This window comes from Diabrotica virgifera, chromosome 3, assembly GCF_917563875.1.
Source record: "Diabrotica virgifera virgifera chromosome 3, PGI_DIABVI_V3a".
In the NCBI taxonomy this organism is placed as follows: domain Eukaryota; kingdom Metazoa; phylum Arthropoda; class Insecta; order Coleoptera; family Chrysomelidae; genus Diabrotica; species Diabrotica virgifera.
This window is the reverse complement of record NC_065445.1, coordinates 101,797,928-101,819,054: the sequence shown is the minus strand read 5'-3', so window position 1 is coordinate 101,819,054 and position 21,127 is coordinate 101,797,928. Positions and strand designations below refer to the sequence as shown.

The following is a 21,127-nucleotide window of genomic DNA, read 5'->3' as shown; positions in this document are numbered from 1 at the left end:
TGCTTTGATTAGGTTTGTGTTTGCGTGTTTTTAGTAATTAAGATGTGTAGGTACTGTGCATATTTATATATATTTTATGTTATTTCAATTCTAACGGAGTTTATCTGCAAGTATACCGTATTTTATTAATTTTTACTATATTCTCCGGCTAACCCGGATTTTCGATAACCCGGATCGGCCGCGGTCCCGATTAATCCGAGTTATCGAGGTTCCACAGTAATATGTATACTGTACGAACGATCGACCCTTCAATTTTTGATTGGTTTGCATACACAACGACATACATTTAGAAATTCAAACTAAAAACTATTGACATGAGATAATCGCAAAACGAAAAATGTATAATGTACGAATGTCTGGTCCTTCAATTTTTATTGGTTTGCATACACAACTGTATATAAAATTCAAACTAAAACTATCGGCATTAGATAATAGTGAAAATCTATAAAACTTTAATTCGACCAATAACATGCTATGGCAGTGAAGCCTGGGTCCTGAAAGAAACATCCAAAAACAAACTCGACGCATTCGAAAGGAAAGTACTGAGGAGAATACTAGGACCTGTGAGGGAAAACGGAATCTTCAGAAGTCGATACAACAACGAACTTTATCAACTTTATAAGGAAACACCCCTGTCAGACTTTATTAGAATACAAAGATTGCGATGGGCCGGACATGTGATAAGAATGGGAGAGGATAGGCTACCAAAAAGAGCACTGAATGCTAGAATGCAGGGAAAGAGACCGGTTGGAAAGCCAAGAAAGCGCAGGGAAGACACAGTAAACAGCGACGCACAAGCCCTTTTAGGAGTCCGTGTATGGAGAAGAGCAGCCACAGCCAAGCAAGGGTGGAGGCAAAAAATATAGGAGGCCAAGGCTCAATTTGGGCTGTAGTGCCGTAGACGAAGAAGAAGAATTAGATAATAGCAAAAACGAAAAATCAAAATACATATTAAAATAGAGAAGACGTATAGCGAATACAACTGAAATTTCTCTCGAAGTACACTAAAATAGCATTTTTATCGAAATAGTGTGTATACTGCATGAAAATAGAGAAATAATATGTATAATGTACGAATAAAACAAATAAGACGAAAATCGAGAAAACTATGTGTACTCCTACAAAGAATGCAAAAACAAAAACAATTTATGTACAAGTTAAAAAACAAAATCATAAAAAAACCTACCTCGGTATATTAGAGTCACTACACAAACAACTTTTTTCGTTACTGCTAAGCAAGGCACAATAAATGCAAAACCCTTGTGCATCCTATTTTATATTGTAGCTTCATTGACGTCACGTGCATCTATAATTACACATTCTCCAGTTTATTCTTGAAAGTCGTGTTGGTTCATGAATAATTATGTAATAGCAAATACTTACTAAAGCACAGATGCGGCAGCGTCCGGAAATTCCAATTGCATGTAAAATGCATTCGATGTTAATATTACAGATAAAAATGAAATTCTCGGAAAATACTGTATGTGTATGTGTTAGTTGCAGTAATTTTCATTTGCATATAAAATACATTCGACGCTAATATTATTATAGATAAACATGGGACTCCCTCGGAAAATACCATTCTGCATACGTTGAGGTATATTTGAATATAATTTTTAGTAATAAATAAATGCATCGTTTATCTGTAAATTGCAAATAATTGATATCTAGTACTTGAAGAGGATCATATTCTCAGCAGAAATATTTTTAATTTTTAAATATACCAACTACAAATATAGGTGTGTGATTCGAACCCACGCTTCTTTTCAGGAATTAGAGCTTTTCTGTACATCTAACGCCTTAACCACTCGGCCATCCTGACTTAAAATATTGCGATCTCTTCATTTGTAAATTAATTAGAATAAAAAATGGCGAACGATATCTGACACACAATGGTAGATAACATTATAAACGAAAATATTTGGTATATTTGGAAAAAGAAGAAGATGTGACAACTGTGAAACAGAAGATTTGACAGATGACAGTTGCGGAAAAGAAGATTTGGTAGCTACATAATTTATAAAAATATTATGGAACAATGGCGGATGACTACTGACTACTAGTGACTTCTAGCGGATAAAAGTTGAACTATAAGTCAGTAGATTCCTTCGGCGGCGCGTCGGGGTATGTGACATCATCAGTCTCTCTCCAACACATCGATAGAACGCTCTCTCTCTAACACATTGATTTCCCTATGTGGGACCATTCCGGCATAACTAATCTACTAATAATGGATGAAACTCAGGCATGTGTACGAATACAAAACCACCGGGCAGACTTTTTCAAAATTTCGCAGGGAGTAAAGCAGGGAGATGGGCTGGCCCCAACTTTGTTTAACCTGGCACTGGAGTATGCGGTTAGGCAAATGCAAACTGGACGAAGAAACCTACTGACCAACCGAACGGTCCAACTAGCCGCTTATGCCGATGATATTAATATTATGAGTAAAACATCAACAGGAGCACAGGAAACATACGCAGAGTTAAAAATGCAAACAAAAAGACCTAGGTCTGGAAATTAACACAGAAAAAACAAAAATAATGATACAGGCGAGAAGAAATATAGTCCCACAAAACATTATACATGAAGGTGACATTGAAACGGTTGGAAAGTTTACATACCTGGGAGTAGAACTATATGCCAACGGATCAGAAGATGGAGAAATACGGAAGAGAATAACGCAAACAGAGCTTATTTTGCCTTCCCCCATATATTTCGGTCTAAAAATCTCCACCGAAATACAAAGATGAGAATCTATGAAACCTTAATTTGACCAATAGCATGCTATGGCAGTGAAGCATGGGTCCTGAAAGAAACATCCAAAAACAAACTCGACACATTCGAAAGGAAAGTACTGAGGAGAATACTAGGACCTGTGAGGGAAAACGGAATCTTCAGAAGTTGACACAACAACGAACTTTATCAACTTTATAAGGAAACACCCCTGTCAGACTTCATTAGAATACAAAGATTGTAATGGGCCGGGCCGGACATGTGATAAGAATGGGAGAGGATATTTTACCAAAAAGAGCACTGAATGCTAGAATGCAGGGAAAGAGACCGGTTGGAAAGCCAACAAAGCAATGAGAAGACACAGTAAACAGTGACGCACAAGCCCTTTTAGGAGTCCGTGTATGGAGAAGAGCAGCCACAGACAAGCAAGGGTGGAGGCAAAAAATAAAGCAGGCCAAGGCTCAATTTGGGCTGTAGGGCTGTAGAAGAATAAACATTTTACTTTAATGGGAAAATTATTGCAGAAATATAAGTACATAATAAATAAAGTAAAACTATAGCTCAATTTGACATTTCTACGTGTATTCCACCATAAGATACTCATTACAGCTTATTGCCAGTTGGCAACACTTGTTTGCACTGTTTTTGACAATTATTGTAATGAAAAAATTAATACAAACAAGAAGGTTATTGCAACCTGTTGAAACTTCAGAGAACTGAGCTCAAGGTAATCACAGGTGTGATCATCAGATGTGTACAAATCAGATCTGTAAAATGAACAAAAATATGGAAACAACACCATGCAGATTACGTAAAAATGTCAAGGAGACAGGCGACCATATTGCCAGTAACTACAGGGTTTACGCCTTCTGTTCTAAAATTGTGACGATATACACTTTCATTCACTTCGATCAACTTCCATCAGCATTTTAATACTTAATGTGTTTCCACAATAGCTGAGTTGAAATGGTCTCAGGCCATCATAGACAAACATAGAAGTAAGGTATATGCGAGAGATCTTAAAAATCAACATCTGGAAATGTGTATAAAGCCGTTTGACCCCTTTGAATTTGACATTTTTTATGGTTAAATATATTTCTATTAGAAATCATATTTCTTTCAAAGGACCCCGCAACACTCCTTATGGAAAAGTGGTCCCGGTCAAAAAATTTAACGAAACTTTGGTCAATGATAGTTCTCAGTACGTAGATTAAAAAAGTTTATGGCACCTAGGTCTGAAAAACTATTATTCTCGAACTACAGCATTCTGAAGTTCTTAAATTCAGGTACTCGGTTTACGCTAAGTGCACTAATCACGGTCAAGTAAATGAAAATATCTATTATTGAAAGAAGAGAGATTCATTTTGTTCATGCATATTTGCGTGTTGCATATGAATTCGTGGTTAAAAATAGATGCAGCGTATTTTAGTCTTCAGAAAACCTCCGAAAAGTACTCAGAACACTGAAGAAGTGCGACAGAAAATGTGTTGCTACAGCGAAACAAGATTTATCATGTTTTCATGAATGGTTCAGACTTATCCAATAGCAGCATAGCTGCAGTTCTGCCTTATGTTTAGAAAACTACTGAAGAGCGGCGGATCTAGGGGGAATAGGGTATTTCCCCCCGTAACACGGAATTAAAGAAAAAATTGTTTGAACAAGAAATCAAACCAAAGTGTAAAGAAAAACGAGAAGCCCACTTAATGTACAGATCACAACAAACGCCAGAAGCTTGCAATAACTACAAAAGAATAAGAAACGAGACTAAAGCATCAGAAAAGAAGAGCAAGACGAATACTGGCGGGTTTTCTCATCAAGAATGACAGCCGACTAATACGGACTACAAAGGCAAATATGGAGATTGATTAGAACGCAGAGAAAAGAAATAAGCGAATTAACAGAAACAGATGTTGATATCTGGACCTCCTATCTCACTCAATTGTTTAAAACAGGAGAAGACCAGACCTTACCAGAAACTCCATAGATAACAACCGAAAATGTAATTCTTACAATGGAAGAAATTACTAAAGCATTAGAAAAACTGAAAAACCGTAAATCTCCAGGACCAGACAAGATTCCGAACTAAATGCTGAAATATGGTGGAATCACATTAACTGAACAACTAAGGATATTCGAACAAAAAATTCTTTCGGGGCATACAATATCTAACAGCTGGCGCGCTAGTACAACAATCTTAATGTTTAAAAAGGGTGATAAAACAGTACCCGAAAACTACAGAGGAATAAACCTGCTTAGTACTGCTCTGAAATTGACCTCAAAAGTCATAACCGTCAAAATCAACAACTAAATAGATCTAGCAGATGAACACAAGGCTTTAGATCCGGACGATCCTCTAACGATGCAGTTTTTATCGTCAGCCAAGTCATGGAAAAATCACTAGAATACAACTTACAAGCTTACTGTTGCTTCATAGATTTACAAAAGGCATTCGACTGTGTTGAGCTGAATGATGTAATTCACCTGTTATACAGTAAGCGCCACCCTACTAGATACATAGGAACATTGAGCTATTACAGTCCTGAACCCTTCACTTGTTGCAATGTTTATTTTTATGTCTAGTGACGTTTAGAACATCACAGAATGTATAGAAACGGATTATTAACATAGAAAGTTGACAAATAATAATCAGTTGTATTAAATATAGCTGATCTAATTTTGACGTTTATAGTTGTCATTTTGTTAAAGTGTTAAAAGTTTTAAAGTATTGTAATATTCTCGGTGTTTGAATAAAGTTATTTTAAAGCAGAGTAATAATACTAGTTTTCTACAACCACTATCCAAATGCACTTTTCTGCACAGTTTTATGTTAAGAAACTTGACATTTTCTCACAGTACTTGACACTCGTGTGCAGAAACTTGACATTAGTGTGCAGAAAAATGACGTTTCTGTACCGGAAAGTTCTTTTCTGTACAGTACGATTACATTCCGCAAAAAATATAATTATAACATGTTCTGATGAAATTGTTTTATTTGAGATATTAGATTTGATAGTACTTTTCAAAAAAGAACCGATTTAACTACATCTCATGTCTGAGAAATCTGGAAAATTCGCTAATTTAACACATTATTTTTGAACTTTAAATTTACTATTCTACAAATGACTACCTCATTCTGAGTAGCTTTATATCTTCTGTTTACATCTGTGGTTAAAGTGTAGACAAATATACCGATTGAGCAATTTCTCATGGTTGGTATGGGCCTTTAATGAGAGCGACAAAGAGACATGTATTTATTATACATTTAAAACGGTCTAGAAGATATACGCCGGCAAAGCGAGGTAGCGCCAACAACCCACTTCGTGTCGTAGGTAGGGCTTTCTCAGCACAGCGTTGCCAAAGTAGATCTAAAAAAGAAAATAACAAAGTAGAAAAAATTATAATATTTAACTTTTTGTAAACGAATATAATAAACAAATTATTTAAAAGAAAAAAACTTAAGTAAAAAAATATTGTTTTCACCAATTTATAAAAAAGGGTGAAAAAGGTTGAATTATATTTCAACGTTTTCACATTTTTTTAAAATGGATAAAAACAATATTTTTTTACTTAAGTTTTTTTCTTTTAAATAATTTGTCTATTATATTCGTTTACAAAATGGTAAATATTATAATTTTTCTACTTTTTTATTTTCTTTTTTAAATCTACTTTGGCAACGCTGTGATGAGAAAGCCCTACCTACGACACGAAGTGGGTTGTTGGTGCTACCTCGCTTTGCCGGCGTATATCTTCTAGACCGTTTTAAATGTATAATAAATACATGTCTCTTTGTCGCTCTCATTAAAGGCCCACACCAACCATGAGAAATTGCTCAATCGGTATAACCTGTAAGACAGGTATTATACTTAATTATCGTATAGAAATTAAATTATGAATGTTACAACTGTTTTATTTTATAATTTTATTCTTAATAAACATTTTATAATTATCAATTAACCAATAAGAATTTAGAAACCTTAGCAAGATACGTCGAATGAATTAAGTTTGGTGGAAATCTGTGTCTGCATAAATATAACGTCAAATGTGACATTATTTTATAATAATTATTTAAAATAGTTTAAATTCAAACAAATTAAGGCAGTGCATTAATTTTTTAACTGATTTCTGCATAATTTGCTTCGGTATAAGGAATTTAAATTGACTAGTATTAATTAAATACAGTTTAAAATTTATAATTTATTATTATAATAAATCTTCGTTTGGAAATTGTGATTTTTATTTTTAGCAAAAACTGTGGTTGTAGAAAAAAGTATAGTGTGTACACGTGCAGAAAGGTAATTTCTCACTTGTTTGAATTGTGGCACTCGCTTGCGCTCATACCGCAACTTTTCAAATTCGTGAGAAATTAGTACCTTTCTGCACTTGTTGCACAATATACTATAATTAATGTATTTTTTGTACGGAGAAACAATTATTTTGAATAGTTTCTTTACAGTAACATGACAGGGATGAAAGTCACATCTGAAAACAGACCGGATTAGCCCATAAGCATACGCAATTAGGTACCTACCCATGTATCTAGTAGGGTGGTGCTTACTGTATAAACGAAACATACCATCAGATATTATCAATACAGTAAAATCTCGATAGAACGGACCTCTATTTAACGGACTTCGGATATAACGGACAAAAAATCAGATCAAATGTAAAAAAATTGAATCCAAAAAAATATGAAAAATCGAATTCTAGAAGGAGAAACAACAAGGACAGAATCTCGGCACTGCTTTGTGCTAACGCCGATGGATCGCATGGATTGACTACTATAATTTGGTAAATGTCGTAAACCTAGTGTTTTCAAAGATATAATCATCAAAAAGTATCATATGCCCGTTTCATATTATAGCTTTAATAGGGCATGGTTCACCAGAGATATTTTCAAAAATGGGGTTTTAAAGGATTTGCACCTGCAGTGAGAAAATTCCAAGAGAAGAAACTGGTAATACGGCCTAAAGGGGTGAAATGTTTATTGACTTTAGACAAAACTCCTCCTAATCCCCGTGAAAGTACAGTAATACCCCGCACTTACGCGATAGGTGGGACCGAGCGATAACCACGTAAGTCAAATTCGCATAAGTCGGGGTGTAAATTCGCATATGTATGTATATACATTATTTTTAATTGGGACCGGAAGCTGAAAAATAGCATATAAAAATATAAAATTGTCAATTTAATTTATTTTGATGTAGAAGGCTTCATAAAATCTAACAAAGAGACAAGAGATTTGTTTTCTCTCGCAAAGTTTCTTCATAGCAGGCTAATAATTTTTTTATCCCTTGTTTGGTAGAAGAAATGCAATCTTTGTTATAGTTTATATTTTATAAAATTTGTAAGCCCTTTTCAATTAAACTGAGACCGTCAGCCAAGTTTCCAACCGTTATTTGATCTTCAGTTTAAAATGGATCCAAACAATCAAACTCTTCAATGTCTTGTTCTTCCTCATGCATTTCTATGAGGTCATCAAGAGTTAGCTCCCGATTGTAGAAATTTAACAGTTCTTCAACGTCATCACTATAAACAACTTCTTTAATCGCATTACTAATTTCATAAAAATAACAAACACCCACTCGCAGACAAAACTGTAGATAAGAAATACCTAATATGTACAAAATAAATTTTAGTGATGTACTGATTTCGTGCGAAAAGTCCAAATATCTACATTTGATGAGCAATAATATGTGGGCGGTAATTCTATTTCATCGATAATCGAGTGATTGTCTGGCGCTCAAATGATTAATCGACAAGATTTGAAAATCGCGTAACTCTGGATTCGTGTAAGTCAGGGTAGCGTCAGTCGAGGTATTACTGTATTCTAAATTCAGAAGATGGCAACTTTAATTGTATGTTTTGTCAAAAAATACATTGCTTATGGGCCAATCCAAGCCAAGTGGTCCCAAGGTGGTTGCTTCACTATTTTTAATATTTTTTATTTTTCTACCTTTTAAAGTTCAGTCTATAGAGAGTACAAAATTGCATTCATTTTATTTTTAAAAAATTTAGTTTGCCGATGACGGCCCTTTTTGTTAAAGCGTATCGATCATTTTCACGGAAAAAATGGCTTCGCTCTTTAGCCAATATTTTTACTGAGGTTTGTCCTAGAACAATAAATCAAAAACCAAACTTTTTCGAAAAGCATGCTCTAAAAAATTGCCTGAGCATTATTTAATTTCAAACTGCCCTTAAGGGCTTAAATGAACCTCAAAGTATGAAAAGGTAAATTGATAAAAAGCCATTTTCAGCATTTTTTACAGCATAAGGCAAGCCGATAATGGTTTGTATTTTTTTTTAAAGACATACGTACATTAGGGTGGTTCGAAAAAAACTTTTTTTCTTATTTCAGATCGCTATAGTGCGCAAAAGTTGCCATTGGTATAGACTTAAGCACTTATTAATATTTTTTTATTAATTTGTCTTCCGGTCGCGCAATGCCATCGAAGTTAGCAAAAATTGTGAAAAACCTTAATTTTTCAAAAAAATTTTTAAACAGGCCAGATGGTTTTAATTGCGTTCCTATACCATGAATTAACTACTAAAAGTATGTAAAATCAATATAAATGCACTTATTATACATTTGTTTCATATCTTCCGGTCGCGCAACGTAATACAAAATGAGTAAAATTAGTAGTTTTTGCAAAATTTCAAAGTTTGACTGATTAGTACAATTTAATCATACGACTTTTAGAGATGCTATAGTTTAATTCAATTACAATAATATATTTAAAATCCAAGCATCTAAGATACATTTTAATATTCAATTGGAATTAGGTCGCGCAGCTTCGTCAAAAACAGCAGACTACCGAGGGGCGAGGCGAAAGTGACGAATGCCAGCGAAGCTCGCGCAGCCACAAATAGAGATACATGTGGGAAGACCTCTACAATGGAGTATTTGTCTTCTCCATTACAACGAACTGCCATTCCGCCACCTTTTCTAACACTTAGATGGAAATACAACAGGCACTATAGGATATCCGGACCGATTGGAAAGGCACTACCTGATTGTGAAAGACTACCAGTTGTTGTTGATTTTAATCGTTGGCATCGCTGAGCGCTGTAATAATGTGGTTCTAATATAGCCGTCTCTGGAATTGTGTCCACACACTTTACTTGAAGCTACGGTCACTAGCTTAACACATCTTTCAACTGCCTGTGTATGGCATGGCAAAATATCTATACTCATAACAGTCTTGAAGTCATTGCTCACATACTGTTTTATCTCTTCATTAGTCAATGTTCTTAGCAGTAGAGGGGAGTCAGTGCACTGGTGTTACATTTGATAATTTCGTAATACTATTTAACTTCAAAGTTTAAGTGGTGGTTTAAAGATTCTGATAGAGTCACTTTCAGATATTGCTTGCTTTTCCTTCATGATACGCCTAAAGCCCAGCTCTCGGATATGGTTTCTGTCATCAGTTACCATAGCCAAAAGTAAATTTTCGGGATGGGCAAAATAAGCATTCGGTTGTAAAACGGGATCAACAACTTGAAGAAGTTCTACTGGTAAGTACCTTGAATATTCAATGATTTTGTAATCATGTCTAGGCCCATCTGTGAATTTGTGGTTTATTTTTGTGGCAAACCACATAGGCATATTGTAACATTTGAGAATGAAAGTGACAATTTCTCTCAGATTTTCAGAAGGGTTGGACACACTGATGTAGAAACGCAAAACTAGGTTTGCAGTAGTAAGCCATCTTGAATGTGACGTTGGGATAGGATCACGTACCCACTACAAAGTCTTCTGAATAATGTCCTGACTTGATGACATCTGATATCTCAATCAAGTACAATTGTTGGTGCTTAAGAGTTGACAAGCTTAAGAATACGCTTGTCAACTTTTGGAATCTCACAATCAATAGGATTAAAATCAATAAGTGGTAGTCTTTCACAATCAGGTAGGGCCTTTCCAATTGGTCCGGAATATCCTATTGGGCCTGTTGTATTTTCATCTAAGTGTTGGAAAAGGTGCTGGAATGGCAGTTAGTTGTAATGGAGAAGACAAATACTCCATTGTAGAGGTATTCCCACATGTATCTTTATTTGTGGTAGCGCGCGCTTCGCTGGCATTCGTCACTTTCGCCTCGTCTCTCGGTAGTCTGCTGTTTTTGACGAAGCTGCGCGACCGAATTCCACTTGAATATAAAAATTTATCTTATATGCTTGGATTTTAAATATATTATCGTAATTAAATTAAACTATACCATCTCTAAAAGTCGTATGATTAAATTGTACCAAACAGTCAAACTTTGAAATTTTGCAAAAATTACTAATTTTACTCATTTTGTATTATGTTGCGCGACCGGAAAATATGAAACAAATGTATAATAAGTGCATGTATATTGATTTTACATACTTTTAGTAGTTAATTCATGGTATAGGAACGCAATTAAAACCATCTGGCCTGTTAAAAAAATATATGAAAAATTCAGGTTTTTCACAATTTTTGCTAACTTCGATGGCATTGCGCGACCGGAAACAAATTAATAAAAAAATAATAATTAGTGCTTTTTTCAAGTCTATACCAATGGCAACTTTTGCGCACTATAGCGATCTGAAATAAGAAAAAAAGTTTTTTTCGAAGCACCCTAACGTACATACTTTAAATAAAAAAAGTTTAAGCTTTGAGACTCTAGTAAATTTTTTCAAAAAAATCTCAAAAATGTAATTTTTTGAAAAATCTCAAAGTTTGACCCCTTATATCTCTGATGGGCACAGATGAAAAAAATTGAAATTTGGAGGAATGTTAGCCCCTAGCAGGTAGAATAAGGAATAAAAATTTGGAGTTGCAGACTTACGTCATATAGGAGTTACAGGCCTGAAAAAAATGGTCAAAAACCAAAATGGTCAAAATTTGAGCGTTTGTGGGCAGGGTAATTAAAATTCAAATAAACTGACTAATGAAATAAAAATTAATGTCCTTTCACCAGATTTCACAATGAATATAAATTTCTACAGGGTGGGCCAAAGAAAAGAGTCCACATCGATATTTGGCAATAGTTACTTATTGGATTTTAAGGAAATGCCGAAATAGGTCCATTTTTATTATATTTCAACTTGGTCACCCTGTATAAATAATGATCATAATGTTTATATTACTGAATAGAAAATTGAACACGCTTTCAAATGAAATACCACAAGACCCCTATTCCCATTTAAAAAAATCATCAATTACGTCATCACACTCTAATGGATGACGTCACGTAGTATGAAATATATCCCAAAAAGTTGCAATATAATAAAAATAAAATGGACCTATTTCGGCATTTCCTTAAAATCTAATAGGTAACTATTGCCAAATATCGAGGTGGACTCTTTTCTTTAGTCCACCCTGTATAAATTTGTATTCATTGTGAAATCTGGTGAAAATACATTAATTTTTATTTCATTAGACAGTTTATTTGAATTTTAATTACCTACCCTGCCCGAAAACGCTCAAATTTTGACAATTTTGATTTTACCATCTTTTCAGACCTGTAACTCCTATGTGACGTAAGTCTGCAACTCCAAATTTTTGCTCCTTATTCTACTTGCTAGGGACTAACATTCAGTCAAATTTCAAATTTTTTCATCCGTGCCCATCAGAGATATAAGGGGTCAAACTTTGAGATTTTCCAAAAAAATTATATTTTTGAAATTTTTTTTGAAAAAATTTACTCAAGTCTCAAAGCTTAAACTTTTTTTATTTAAAGTATGTACGTATGTCTTATCCAGAAAAAAATTACAAACCATTATCGACTTGCCTTATGGTGTTAAAAAAATGCTGAAAATGGAATTTTATCAGTTTATCTTTTCAAACTTCGAGGTTCATTTAAGGCCTTAAGGGTAGTTTGAAATTAAATAATGCTATAGGCCGTTTTTTTAGAGCATACTTTTCTAAAAATTTTGGGTTTTGAATTTATTGTTCTAGGACAAACCTCAGTGAAAATAATGGCTAAAGAGTGAAGCCATGTTTTCCGTGAAAATAATCGATACGCTTTAACAAAAATGGCCGTCATCGGCAAACTAAAAAATAAAATAAATGGGATTTTGTAGTCTCTATAGACTGAAGTTTAAAAGGTAGAAAAATATATTAAAAATAGTCAAGCAACCAACTTAATTTATATTGGACCACTTGGCATGGATTGACCCTTATTCAACCCATGAAACAGTGAATAATTTTGTCAACCAAATGAGTATATTGCAAGTTTTTAGATGAAGTAGAAAAGTAAAGAAGTAGTGAACACAACTTTATTCCTTTTTTAACTTATAGATTTGTACACTGTATCTACTAAATACAGTACCTACAAAATTTCGAAAAAAAAAATTTTGATTCATTTTAACCCTATTTTTATACAACGGACTTTCGGCTTTAACGAGCATCCCGTCCACCAATTAGTTCGTTATATCGAGGTTTTACTGTACTATCGAAAACATATACAGCAGAAATAACATACAGGCCAGAATTAATACCAAACAAACACAGATGTTACCAGTGGAAAGAGGCATACGTCAAGGAGATTCATTGAGCCAATTGCTGTTTAACCTCATCATGGATGAAATTATTCATAAAGTCAAAACCTGAGTATAGGGTACAGAATGGGCGAAGAAATTATCTCTGTAGTATGCTATGCATAGTGATGTAAGAAGAGAATATTCTCGAGATCGAGAATATTCTCGGCAAGAATTTTCTATATTTACTTAATCTTCTTCTTCTCGTTGTCCTTATGCCCTATAAGAGCGTCGGACTTTGGTATCACCTATCCATCTTTTACCCATTTCTTCCATGCCTTCAGGTCTCCTGCCATTTCCTTCATCGGTTGCACTGTTTTCCCTCTCTTTGTCCCGATTTCCTCGATCTGCTCCATCCACCCCTTTCTAGGTCTGCCCCTTCTTCTTTTCCCCTGTCTTTTGGCATCTGTCACCTTCTTTACTAGTCTGTTCTCGTTCATCCTAGTTATATGTCCAAACCAATTCAGTTTTCTTTTTTCAATTTTTTCTCTATTGGTTCCTGACTTAGCACGTTTCTGATGTTTTCATTCCTTTCCCTGTCCATCTTCGTCTTTCCAGCTATTTTTCTCAGCTGCTTCATTTCTGCTGCATTTATGGCACTTTCATGTCTTTTATTTGTGACCCATGTCTCGCTTGCATATAGAAGAGTTGGTACTGTGATTGTATTATATACATGTATTTTTGTTTCCTGGCTGATTTCCCGTTTTCCCAGTATTGTATTATTAATCACATAGTATATTTTCGTAGCTTTCTTTGTCCTATTTGCAATTTCTGGGTCTAGCTTTCCGTCATTCGATATTATCGTGCCCAGGTACTCGTAGGCCATCACCCTCTCCAATTCTTGTCCTTTACAGAACACTCGTGTTTCGCCTTCAATCTCCTGCTCCTGCTGACCTATATTCATAAAGTCAAAAACCTGAGTATAGGGTACAGAATGGTCGAAGAAATTATCTCTGTAGTATGCTATGCATAGTGATGTAAGAAGAGAATATTCTCAGCAGAATATTCTTGAGAACAAGAATATTCTCGGCGAGAATTTTCTATATTTACAAAAACCGAAATAAAAATAAAAACTAGATATGGGTTAAATTATTATAATTTAAAAGATGGGTATATTGTTTTTGCCGATTCACCTAGTACATTTTTTGCATCCCAAACATTATTATTCCTGAAGCCCAAACACCTATTTGCTGCTCTGCTCATGCAATGCTTTTTCTCTTTGGGTGGCCAGGGAATCACAAAATTTTAGATAAAATCCCTGAAAATTGAAGTAGCCGGGGCTGGGAAATCTCATGAAACACTAGCTAGGGTGTTTACAGTGTCAGTATTTATTGTTTTGGTGCTATGTTAGTGTTTGGTGCTATAGTGCAAATATTTAGAATGGTGTTCATTTAGGCAGAGAATAGCAAGTTAAGGGAACTAAATTTATAGATAATTTAGCAACTTTAAAATATGGTTGAAATAAGACTCAGTTATCGCCGGCCCTGCACAGACCTCAGGCAAAGCTGTAATATAGAGAACATAAATGACGACACTGAAAAGAAAAAAAGAATGGTATAGTCATATAAGCAGAATGGGAGAAGAAAGGCTGGTAAAGATAGCACGAGACAGATTAGCAAACCGTTTAAGGAGTATAGGAAGGCCAAGGAAGAGATGGAGTGACAACTTGGATATCTGATGAGGAGGCATCCGAAGATGGAACAGGCCTATTAAGGAAGCCGGAAGAAAAACATTTAAAAAATCTACAAGTAGTTGTAGATCTCTAACCTCCATTAATAATAAATTCACTTTAATTAATCAATGTTATGTACTTACTTTCTTCATTTGTTGTTTGCTTTTCTTCAAGTAGAGTCAATTTATATTCATCTTGTTCTTGTTCTGCTTTAGTCTTTACAGGAAACTCTTTAAAATCTAAATAATTAAATTCCTGGTATGAACCTTCTCTTTTAGGTTCTTCCTTAATTTCTATTTTGAAGGCATTCAAAGGATGAACACTTGTTTCATTATCTATTTCTATTTTAAAAGTTTTCTCACTAGTTTCTTGTTTTATTTCCATGTAAAAATTTGATTTAACAAGGCCAAATAAACAAAAATTTTATTTTTATATAAACAAAAGTTTTCGTTGACAGTTTAAATATTTAACAGTTGACAGTTTGACAGTGACAAATATTGCTTTGAGAGTTTTACCTATTAGTACACTGAGAAAAGTGTCAAACATTTCTGGAGTGTATCACCAAAATTATAGTTGCACTGAGAAAAAGGTTGCATGCGCAGGGCCGGCTTTTGTTAGCATTCTGGTGGAATTGTTTTTGATCTACAAAAAGTTTTTTTACGGTGAAGGTAAGTAGGTACGGTGAATTTTTGCAGTTAGGTACCTAGTGTCATGTGGAGTGTGTGTTGAATAAGTGTCTTGTTACTTTGCAAAGTCGACGTCATTGTCTTTGCAAAGAGACGCTAATTGTATCCCAACGTCTCCGGTGAGTACCGATTCACAAGGACAGAAACTATTTTCATTTAGATTTACAAAAAGTTGTTTGATACATGGTTGATTTGTATCATAGATGAAAATACCTTTTTGTTTATCCTGATTTTGGCATTGATAGAATAATTAAATACAGTGATGAGCGCGCTAACCGGTAAAATAGCTCAAAAGATGGAAAACATATTAAATTGTGAGGTAAAAAGAAATAAAACTAGTAGAGGTGTTAAAATTAGCGATAGTAACATATACATTGACATTATATTGATTGTTTCCCACCTCTAGCCGTATCAGAGGAGTATGTCAACTAAAACTGTCACTGTGACAGTGGCATTTCTCAAACTCGGCCGATACGTCTAAAGGTGGGAAACAATCAATACAATGTCAATTTTTAAGTTATTATCGCTAAATTTAACACCTCTGCTAGGTTCATCCCTTTTTGTCTCACAACTTAAGAGGCTACAGTAGCGATCAACAGGTAGCAACAAACGCGTTCCAAGATTGCGGCTCTAATTTTGAATATTCTGTCGAGATATTTGGCACACATATTCGTAATATAATAAAGAATGGCGGTACAGAGCCCAATTTCAGAAATATGTTAGCACGTGGAAATTACTCTATAACTAAATAAAATATTGAAAAAAAGGAGCCTGTACAGCCATCAAGAAGAAAAAAAAACTTTCTTCAAATAAACTTTTTTATCCCATGCCTAGATTTTGTTAATCTTGGAACTACTAAAATTTTTTATTTCTAACAAGAAATCAAACATATTATAACTAAATAACTAATTAGGCAACATAGAGAAATTATCACTGTCATTTTGACAAACCTGCGTCAGATTTTCTCTAATCTGTTCTGTCATCTTTATGGATATCTTTTCAGTGCAGTAGTGTGTTAATTTAAGAATTCGTTTTTGTTGTTTCGTAGGAAAGTAGTGTTTATTGATAGTTAATTTATTATATATTTGTTGTTGTTGTATAAGTTGTTGGCCTCTTTGAAAGAATAGATTGTTGTTAATTGTGAGTTTGAGTTATATGTAGGTAGGTAAGTGTATTTTACGTAAAAATATTTCGAATTCTAATGCGAGTATATGAAGTTTTAGGAGGATTTTTTATTCTAAAAATATTATCAATAGTTTAACAAAATGGAAAAATTAATCAAACGAAAAATAAAGTGAAACCTTTCAAGAAAAAGTCCATTAAAAACCGTGCCAAAATTATGCGAAAATCGAAATTTGTTTCGCTTCACAACAAAAAATGATTATTTATTATTGTTTTATTATTAGATATTTCATGCAAATACCTTTCTAAATACCTATCTTAACATAAAATTTTCACCCATTTTGGTTTATTTTTATAAATATCTATTTATTAATAATAAAATCGTTTTCTATTACTTCCATTTAGCGCGACTATGATATTGTCAAAATATTAATCTTAGATAATGTCAAAGATTACCACTGTTGCCAAAGTTTATGAAACTATCTCCCGAAGTTATATTTTGTTGCTACCTGTTGATCGCTACTGTTTACTCTTTTAATATGTTTTCCATGTTTTGCGTTATTTTGCCGGTTATTAGCCCGCTCATCACTGTATATGGTACGCGCGACATTCACTGATTCTTTTTGGCTTGTGTTAATACAAGATAAATTTCGTTCGTCGAGGTATTTCCTAATAAATTGCATTTCGTAATATAATCGAAAAATAACACAGCAGTTGTAATTGCCACAAACTCAGAAGTTCCAATTCTCTTTGAGTGACAAATGTTCGTGATCGACAAAAAGAAACTTTTATTGAAATCAAATAATGTCAATGTCAACATTGTTATTGTCTTGGAAACATGGTAAATGTACAATTTTCTTTTAACCCTTTTCTTTGGCAAACCAAAATAAAAATGTGAAAAGTGTGTTTTCTTTCTATTAATGCCCTTCTAGAATTATTTAAAAATTTATGAAATATATATTTCACCCTTAACTAAGTACCAAATTTGAATTTATTACAAATTTGTTACATTGCCAAATAAGCGAAGTTTTCTGATAGTCTAATAAACAAAAAAACAACTAAAGAGTATACTCTCTATTTATAGGATAATTGCACAATATAAAGCAATCACCAAAATGAAAAATAAAAAAATATGAAAAAATATTTTAAGAAACGCTTTTCTTTAGTTACGAGTGACTAGTATTGCAAATATAAAAAAATCAACTAAAAAGCAAAAAATAAAAATAAATTCACTAACTCGAAACAACTATTCACTAACAACTATAAATTCACTAACAATTCATAAACTCGAAGGATTATTCGAAAAAAACTGTTAGACAGATTAAATATACAAAAATCTCACATATTCGTTAAAACATTGAAAAAGTCTAATACATTCGTTAAAGAAAAGCGTGGGGCGCGTCTTCATTGAATAAACATTTTCATAATGTTCAGTTTTGTTTAAAAATGAGATTTCCAAAATTTCACGCTTTAAAAACTCATAATAACTTAGAAGTACAAATTTAAAGTCCTCCGTGATATACTTAAACTAGTTCAAACGACCCGTGACGTCACATGGTTTAACTTTATGGTTATATTTATATTTATGGTTATATTTAGATATATTCTTCTTCTTATTCTTTAATTTATTGGCCTCCACCTACTTGGGTATTTGTCCAGCTCATCGTCGCGGATTAAGGGAAACTATTTATATTTCAATGACATTTATCGTATGTCATTGTTATATTATATATACCAGTTTGCTGAGATTGGAGCTTTGATATAGTTTTTGAAGGAACGGAAAAAGGTTTAATATAGAAAATAAAAGAAAACACTATAAGTGTTGTTTAGTTCCATTTTAGTACAAGTTTTCTATGAATTTAAAATTGTTCAAACGATCAAACGAATTTTCTACTGACGTTTATAATGTCTAATTTAAAATTATATACAATTTTGTTTACTTTGTGGGTGCAGAATGTAAACACACAACCATATGACGTCACTAAAATAGTTCAAACGATCAAACGAATTTTCTACTGACGTTTATAATGTCTAATTTAAAATTATATACAATTTTGTTTACTTTGTTGGTGCAGAATGTAAACACACAACCATATGACGTCACGATGCGTTTTGGACTAGCAATAATTTGAATTTTGATCAACGAACTGTCAACACTGATGGAATCGCTATGAAACGAATTTAATGGCGCCAGGATGAGATAGAAGATAATCAGGTAAAGGAGGGAAGATAATCGCCATCTTTCGTAAACAAGCTAGTCGGTACGTTGTAGTTGTAGCAAATTTTACCTGACAAATTCTCTGTCTCTCTCGTCTCTCTAGAACCAGTAGAACCTCTCTCTTGTATGTTGGCGCCAATCTCGCTTCACTGTTGGAATGGGACGGGGCCATTCCATCAGTGTTGACAGTTCGTTGATTTTGATTCGTCTTTAGGGGCCAAACGGAATACAAAAACAATTTTTATCTTTGATACATGTCTTAAATTATGTTCTGTTGTGATTTATAACATTTTTTCGAATTTAAAATTTTATGCAAGTTCCCTATTATATTAGTCCTGGTTACTGGATAATTGTCAAGGCCATAGCCCAAAAATGGAATAAGAAGAAAAAGTAAGAATTAGGTTATGTTATTAAAAGGTAAACATTGTATGTAGTAAATAAAAATTATTAAAATGCAGTACAAGTAAAATACAATTAATTACATTCATTTTGATAATTGCATACCATATCAATATTGTGGAGCAACAATATTGCCCGATTTCATAATGACAACCTAAATTACACTTTAACTGAGATTCATTTTAGACTAAAGTGCACAAAGTACATAAAGTTACTGACTTCTGCTTTATTATTATGGAAATCTACTTTTCTCTTTGTATTAATTTGTGCTTAGAAGTTGGAAACGAAAAGAACTTAAATTGAAAATTTTTTGTTATATTTTTACAATTTATAACACAGCATTTCCCAAATCCCATTTTCTTCAATGACAGTAGGTATGAACATGGTATGAAATATGTCAATATGACAATTTCAATTTTTAATTGACAATATGAATTATTTAAGAAATATGCTATGAAAGTTACAAGATTTCTCCGCTACTCACGCACGATCTTTTCTCGTGCAAGTACCTACTTGCACAGAGCGAATAGCAGATTTCGTGACATAAAATAATGGTAATCGGCGAAAACGAAGAAAATAAAATGAATATAAAATGTAAAAACACTCAACTGGAAACTGGCATATTATGATTATCTTGAAAGTCTAATTACCAATGATGAAAAAATAGACCTCAAAATGACAAACAAAACAAAAAATCGAACAAAGTGTATGCGTCAGTTCTGAGAAAAAAAGAATTGCCCCAAGAAACAAAATTAAAATATATAATACGATTGTGATACCGACGATACTATTTCATTATATGAGTGAAAATTGGACATTGCAGAAAAGGCATAATAATAAGATAATCGCAATTGAGATGAAACATCTACGAACTATAGTCGGAAAAACCAAATGGGATAGAATAAGAAATGAGACAATAAGAGGTATAACCAAACAGGAGCCAAAAATGTACAAAATAATAAAGAGACAGTGAAACTGGAATGTACATCTAATGATAATGAAACTCAGTAGACTAGCGAGAAAAATTCACTAAAGAAGAAATATCACAAAAAAAATGGAAGACCGAGAAAAAAATGGATACAAAAAATAGTATCTAGATGCGGGAAATATTAAACAAAAACGTTTGAAGAAATGAAAATAATAGCAAAAGACAGAAAATAATAAAAGAGATGGGTGAATATGTAGCATAACTAAATCCAAATCCAACACCTGAAATTTTATAAAGAAGTGGAGAAAGAAAGAGAAAAGAATAATCGTTTTCGTAAAATTAATAAAAAAAAGTTTCCCATATGGTTATGGGACTAACTTACCTGGACACACTGTATATACATAGATACAAAATCTTAATTTCAAAAACAATTTAATAAGATCATAACCAGGGCTCGAGTGACTATTGCCGAATGGAAACAAGTTTGAGAAAAAATAAAATTAACCAACATTATTATCACAAGAGAGTGAGAATAAATTGACAATAATGAGACAATTTTTCGACAACTTGTTGCCTGGCAATAGATAGATACGAGAGCCCGGAGGGCTCGAGTGGCTATTGCCGAATGGAAACAAATTTGAGAAAAAAATTGGAGCATTATTTTCTTATTATTCTTACGATCGTCTAATTACCTATTTGTGTTGTGCTTGTGACAATTTGACATTAGATGCAGAACTAAAAGTTTATTATGGTTCATTTTCTTAAATGTGACAGTTTTAAAAACTAGGGAACTCGCTGTAATTAAATAGAAACAAACAATCTACTTAAAAATATTCCCAGTACAGTGAACTGTCCCTTGAACAGACAGT

At 33.3% G+C, this 21,127-nt stretch overlaps 1 protein-coding gene across 2 annotated transcripts in view; it reads right to left on the bottom strand.

Moving 5' to 3' along the window:
* The window catches only part of LOC126881239 (zinc finger protein 239-like), a 45,615-nt gene extending 30,261 nt beyond the window's left edge, over nt 1-15,354 (bottom strand). For both annotated transcript variants that reach the window (XM_050645390.1, XM_050645391.1), the window contains exon 1: nt 15,049-15,354. In XM_050645390.1, coding sequence (XP_050501347.1) covers nt 15,049-15,289 — 241 coding nt within the window. In that variant the 5' untranslated portion in view covers nt 15,290-15,354. The remainder of the gene's footprint in view (nt 1-15,048) is intronic.
* Nucleotides 15,355-21,127: the final 5,773 nt, after the last annotated feature.